This window comes from Nicrophorus vespilloides, unplaced genomic scaffold, assembly GCF_001412225.1.
Source record: "Nicrophorus vespilloides isolate i.1.1-1 unplaced genomic scaffold, Nicve_v1.0, whole genome shotgun sequence".
Classification (NCBI taxonomy): domain Eukaryota; kingdom Metazoa; phylum Arthropoda; class Insecta; order Coleoptera; family Silphidae; genus Nicrophorus; species Nicrophorus vespilloides.
In genome coordinates, this window is record NW_017098201.1 from 4,510 (window position 1) to 10,895 (window position 6,386).

The following is a 6,386-nucleotide window of genomic DNA, read 5'->3' on the forward strand; positions in this document are numbered from 1 at the left end:
AAAAAAAAAAAAAAAAAAAAACATTACTTTTAAATGTTGGTCTTAAATATTCAATAAGGTTACAATAATATTCAGACAAAAATAAGTTTACAAGAAAAAAAACATCAAAATCACTTCTTCAAGATTTATATTTATATTACACACTTAAATGTTTTATAATTTTGTGACTTTACAAAGACAAAATATAGTTGACTGTATTGTTTAAATAAGTAGCTAATTTTAATTAGTCTGTAAAATGTTCAAATTTCAATATGGTGAGTTACCTTTGATGGATTTGACCATTAAATCATTCATATTATGTCCTTTATTTGTGAAATTTTATTTGAAGTTAATCTTCAGAAATAATATTAGTCAATTTTTTCAGGGGTTCACCACTGGTTCCAAAATATGTTTGCGATTCACTTGTGGAAACATATTTACAACATTGACGAATCATTAAAATATCCAAAGCTGTTAGCTACTTTCAACATGTAACAATGAATATACAATTCTAACCACAACACCAGAGGATACTCGAAACACAGGCAGGAAATGGATGGACCTACTACAGGAAAGGATCTTCACAATGGACAGTTTGCTGTTTATTTTCAAACATCAAATATCCACAACAACATCTTCAAATACAATCTGTCAAGGATCAAGCTAAATAATATGGACATTCTTTTGGAGTATGCTGCATGTTTGATCTGCTTAACTAGTACAACGCAGATCGCCGCTACAGCCTTACGTAAGGTTTTACCACTGCTCCACAAGTTCATTCCACAATTAAGCATCAGCAGATGACACTTGGAACTCCATTTACAAATGTTAACTTGGAGGTGAGTTAGCAACTTTCCATCAAATATTTTTCAGTTAATTACACATTTAAAAATTGGGATCGGGTATACAATATTAAAAAACAATGTTAAACTTAAAATGAACTACATATACATAGTACATTTCTTTTCACAGAATTTACAATATTAAATTAAAATAATAAATTTATGAGAAATTGAATTATAATTAATATTCATATATTTGCTTGTCAGGCTATTAATAATTTGATATTGTATTGAAAATCAACTATATTTTTATAGTATGTTTGTAAATTTAATAACTTTGGTATAACTATTGAATTTTATAATGAACTATCATTTATTGTCAATTATTCAATTAAATGGTAACATTTTCATATTTAAAACTTTTTCTGTAGACATGTACTTTATTACTAACGTCTCAAGGCTTGTTTCTATATATCTACATTAGTATTTAGCTAATTGGCCTGTCAGATGTGTATCTTTTTATTATTTGAAATATGCTGCTATTGAATGGTGATCTAACCTTTATCCTCTCACAGAAGTCTATATGCAACTGGAATTTGTCTAGTTTTTTACCATGTTTAGTTTGAGTGTGCTACATTTATTCATGAACTCTTCCATTTCTGCACAATTATTGTATGCCAATATTTCTATAAGTTTCCTCAAGAACACAGGCAAATATTTCGGAATTTCTACATTAAATATTCATTGAATAATAAAGTTATTTTATTATGATTTATATTTATTATATATAAATTTTTATAATTTTGTGACTTTACAAAGACAAAACATAGTTGACTGGATTGATTAAATAAGTAGGTCAATTTAATTAGTCTGTATAATGTTCAAATTTTAATATGGTGAGTTGTCTTTGAAAATACTCAATTATCTTTGATACACTTGCTTTTCATTACCATTAAATTTAAAAAATAAGGCAAAATGTTTTGTTTATGAATAAGTAATATATTTTTTTACAATTTTATCATTCAACAGTAGATACATATTAATTATGTTAAATTGTGAAATTTTGTTTGAAATCAATGTTCGGAAATAATATTAGTCAATTTTTTCAGGGTTTCACCACTGGGTCCGGAACATATTTGCAACATTGAGGAATCATTAAAATATCCAAAAATGTTAGCTGCTTTCAACATGTAGCCAAGAACAATCAATATACAATTCGAACCACAACACCAGAGGATACTCCAAACACATGCAGGAAATGGATGGAGCTTCTACAAGAAAGGATCTTCACAATGGACTGTTTGCTGTTTATTTTCATAGACCAAATATCCACAACAACGTCTTTACATACAACCTGTCAAGGATCAAATAAATAATATGGACATTTTTTTGGAGTATGCTGCATGTTTGATCTGCTTAACTAGTACAACGCAGATCGCCGCTACAGCCTTATGTAAGGTTTTACCACTGCTCCACAAGTTCATTACACAATTAAGAATCAGCAGATGACACTTGGAACTCCATTTACAAATGTATAATTGCAGGTGAGTTAGCAAGTTGGCATCAAATATTTTTCAAACATTTAAAACCTATGGGATCGGGTATACAATATTTTAAAAAATATGTTAAACTTAAAATCAACTACATATACATAGTATATTTCTTTTCACGAAATTCACATGACGAATATTAATATATGATACAATATTAAACTAAAATAATAAATTTATGAGACATTTAAATATAATTAATCTCTAAATATTTGCTTGTCAGGCTATTAATAATTTGACATTGAATTGAAAATCTACTATATTTTTTATATTATGTTTGTAAATTTAATAACTTTGATAGAACTAATGAATTTTACAATGAACTGTCATTTATTGTCAATTATTGAAATATTATGCTGTTATTGAATGGTGATCTCACCTGTATTCTCCCACGCAAGTCTATATGCAACTGGAATTTGTCTAGTTTTTTACCATGTTTAGTTGCGTTCTATATTTATTCATCTTAGAACATACCCCAATGTTCCTTTTTTGTTGAGGAGAGGATTACTATTAGTCTTACTATTACATCATGTGATTTTACTACCTTTTAATAAATGTTTATGTCCAGGGCGGATAATAATGTCACTATGCTGGTTTCTCAAGTGTACACTTAATTGTATTTAAATATGTTGAATATTTTGAGACAAGATTGCACAATGGGTAGCTGCTTTCGATTAGAACAGCTTTCGATTGCGGTGATCCGTTATTGATGTTCTTTTGTAAGGTACTTCTGTTAAGTTCTTTATCCATTGCTCGTTTTTATTTGCGTCATGGTCATGGAGGTTGGCACAGAGATATAATGGATTTAGTGTGCTCTAATAATGAGTCGACTAGTGGTTAGCCTGATGAGGTGTCAGAACATTCTTTCATTTTTTTTTGCACAATTATTGTACGCCAATATTTTTAAGAGATTAACAAAAATATGTCACAGTTAACAAAAATACCGTTCAAATTAATATTGTCGGCGACTGACGTGCTCGACGTTAATGTCCCTGATGTCGGACATCATCAACTTCGTCATCAGTGGGACATACCTGCCTCCGATGGACGACAGCTGCGTTCATTTTTCAATTCTTGATTAAATCCTCCAAGGTAATCACCGTGCAGCCTGGGTCTGATCTATACCCGGGGCCTGGTGACGACCTCAGCTGGCAGAGGAACCGATGTAATGCCGCATAACGCGGCAGCTCCACGTTGTGGCGGGTAGTGGGCGGCGGCTTAAGTGTCATCACGTCTGAAAAATGTCGATGGAGGACGCCCCCCATCAATGTGACACATCGCGCCCGGATTGTGATGAAGCCCGCGGAGAAGGTATTGGAGTCGTCTTCGGATGATTCTCTGGGGCGGCGATCGTCCATGCTCTGCTGGGTCCTGTAAATACTCTCCCAGCTCCGCGGTGGTGTGTGCTGCTTTTTGGTGCGCTTTCACTTTTTTTTATGGTGCCGGAATGGTCTCCGCACACGAAGAACAGGGCACCGCTCATCGTGTGCTTGCTAAGGTCGGCGTGTCATCATCTCACAGACTCGACAATCAAACCAATATTGCCCGAAGGGGTACTCGATTTCCTATGTTGAACCTCTTCGGTCATCGTCTAGGTCCTGTAAATACTCTCCCAGCTCCGCGGTGCTTTTTGATGCGCCTTCACTTTTTTTATGGTGCCGGAACGGTCTCCGCACACGAAGAACAGGGCACTCGCTCCTCTTGTGCTTGCTAAGGTCGGCGTGGCATCATCTCACAGACTCTACAATCAAACCAATATTGCCCGAAGGGGTACTCGATATACTATGTTGAACCTCTTTGGTCATCGTCTAGGTCCTGTAAATACTCTCCCAGCTCCGCAGTGCTGTCTGCTGCTTTTTGATGCGCTTTCACTTTTTTTATGGTGCCGGAACGGTCTCCGCACACGAAGAACAGGGCACTCGCTCCTCATGTGCTTGCTAAGGTCGGCGTGGCATCATCTCACAGATTCGACAATCAAACCAATATTGTGTATGTTTAAGGCACCTCTTCTACCATCGTCTTCTAGGATTTTTCTTAATGAGTGTGTGTTTTTATTAATTACATTAGTTAAGTACATATCAAAATAATACTGATGGTTTATAATAACAATGTTGCACTGCACAATGGTTAGTCGCTGGTTCACCCTGACGCTGATGTATCCACCGCGCATCGGGATGGCTTTGACGAGTCGGTCATGAACGAAACCTCCGGGTCGCGTTGAGGAGGACGCAGTTCAGCCTGACCCTGTGGATGAACCGCCAGTCACAGAACCAGGTGGCAAATCCCGTCCTGACAAAGTGGCAGCTAGACAACCACAGCGAGCTGGCGCGGAAAACCTTTCCCTAGTCCGGTTTGGCTCTCAGGCAGTCGGCGTAGTCACGCCGCAACGCCGCCTTAAACGTCCCCTTCAGGTGACGGCGAGATGACAGTCCAGCTCCTTCCCTCCATGTGGATGTTGAGCTTCCCGCGAACCGCGTTGTGCCTCCAAACGACCTGGTGGTCGATGTTCAGCCGCAGTCCACCCTGGCCCTGTGGATGAACCGCCAGTCGCAGAATCGGGTGGCAAACCCCGTCCTAACAAAGTGGCCATTAGACGACCACAGCGAGCTGCGGAATACCTTTCCTTGGTCCGGCTTGGCCTTCAGACGGTCGGCGTAGTCACGCCGCAACGCCGCCTTGAGCGTCCCCTCCAGGAGACGTCGCGATGTCGGCGAGATGATGGTCCGGCTCCTTCCCTCCGTGTGGATGTTGAGCTCCCCGCGAACCGCGTCGTGCCTCCAAACGACCCGGTGGTCGATGTTCAGTCGGCGGGTGGCAGTCCGCGCCCTGCTCCAGAGTGACCGAATGTCATCCCCATCCCTGGCGAAGTCCCTTTCCAGAGAGCCGGATAGGTACTCCGCCACCTCGTCGTCCGTAGGGTTCGCCCTCCCAATCTTCCTCGCCACCACGCACCTCAGTTGGCCCTCGGCAATCCGGCGCACCAACACATCACCGGCCGTCAACATGCGGTAAGCCTGGACGATGGTAGCGACCACTACCAGATCCTGCAGCGGCATTATCCCGGGACTGGCTCTCTGGGGGATATTCAGCCATTGTTTGGCCAGCTTCTTTATTCTCAAGCCCAACACCTTGAGAACCCCCTTATGGACATAGGAACCCCTGAGGATGAAGTGGATCTGCGGCAGAATAAAAGTGGTGACCGCGTTCAACTTCTGCCACGGAGCCAGGAGGGAAGAGTTGATCGCTTCCAGCTGCTCCGCCATCCTCTCCAAGGTCTCGCTCGGTTTAGTGTCCACACGGAACCCAGTCGGGATGCCCAGGTGGACATAGAACTGGCCCTCCTCCATGGTCCTCATCGCCCCCCCTGGATGGTAAGGGGATCGGCCTCCACTCGCCTCCTTCCACCACGGCAGTTGAGGTCCAGCGACGCACATTTGGCGGCATTGAATGTGAGGTCGCACTTTAAGGAGACGTCTCCAACCACATCGAGGACGACATGCAGCTCCCGTGGGTTGTTGGCGAGGACCACCATGTCATCGGCGTAGGCCAGAGTCGACACCCTCTCGCCGTAGATCAGGACCCCAACCTCTTCGTCCAAGGCTGCTATGATGACTGGTTCGAGAGCTATGTTGAATATTATAGGGCTCAACGGGCAGCCCTGACGCACCGTAGCTGTGCACCCAGAGTAGAGCTCCCCTATCAGCTCCAGTGTCCGCTCATCCGCGCCCATTCTATTTAATGTGTCCATAATATGGGCGTGCGGCACTGACAGGAACGCGTTGCTCAGGTCCAGCCACGCGACCGTGTAGCTCTCCTATTGGACCTCCTCGTTGACTCCAGCACTGACTGTAGCACAAAATTGTGCTCATAGCATCCCTCTCCCCTTCCAAAGCCCTTCTGGCATGAAGAGACCAACCCCTCTCGGCCACTCCAGTCCACAAATCTGTGCGCCAAGCATGACGCAAACAGTTTGTAGACCGTAGAGCAGAGCGAGATCGGCCTCCAGTTGTTGGGGTTTCCCTTGTCCCCCTTCTTGTAAATAAGAATTATCTGGCACTCCTTCCACTTCAAGGGG

At 41.6% G+C, this 6,386-nt stretch overlaps 1 protein-coding gene and 1 long non-coding RNA gene across 2 annotated transcripts in view; one reads left to right on the top strand and one right to left on the bottom strand.

Moving 5' to 3' along the window:
• The window catches only part of LOC108561893, a 2,556-nt gene extending 408 nt beyond the window's left edge, over window positions 1–2,148 (top strand). Inside the window, exons 2-3 of the long non-coding RNA XR_001891032.1 lie at window positions 365–818; window positions 1,871–2,148. This is a non-coding gene — a long non-coding RNA (uncharacterized LOC108561893). The remainder of the gene's footprint in view (window positions 1–364; window positions 819–1,870) is intronic.
• Window positions 2,149–2,609: 461 nt separating this feature from the next.
• Window positions 2,610–5,760, bottom strand: LOC108561895. The gene is made up of 2 exons (XM_017920010.1): window positions 4,930–5,760; window positions 2,610–4,647 (listed from the first exon to the last, which is right to left on the bottom strand). The coding sequence occupies exons 1-2, from the start codon at window positions 5,743–5,745 to the stop codon at window positions 4,504–4,506; spliced, it is 960 nt and encodes a 319-aa protein (XP_017775499.1). The 5' UTR covers window positions 5,746–5,760; the 3' UTR covers window positions 2,610–4,503.
• Window positions 5,761–6,386: the final 626 nt, after the last annotated feature.

What these genes read in the sequence shown, in the direction of transcription:
- LOC108561895 (XM_017920010.1), bottom strand. Translation starts at nt 5,745, where the DNA reads ATGTGCGTCGCTGGACCTCAACTGCCGTGGTGGAAGGAGGCGAGTGGA. An exon ending in CCAAGCCGGACCAAGGAAAG is followed by an intron (nt 4,648 to 4,929) that starts GTATTCCGCAGC and finishes GACTAGGGAAAG; the next exon opens with GTTTTCCGCGCCAGCTCGCT.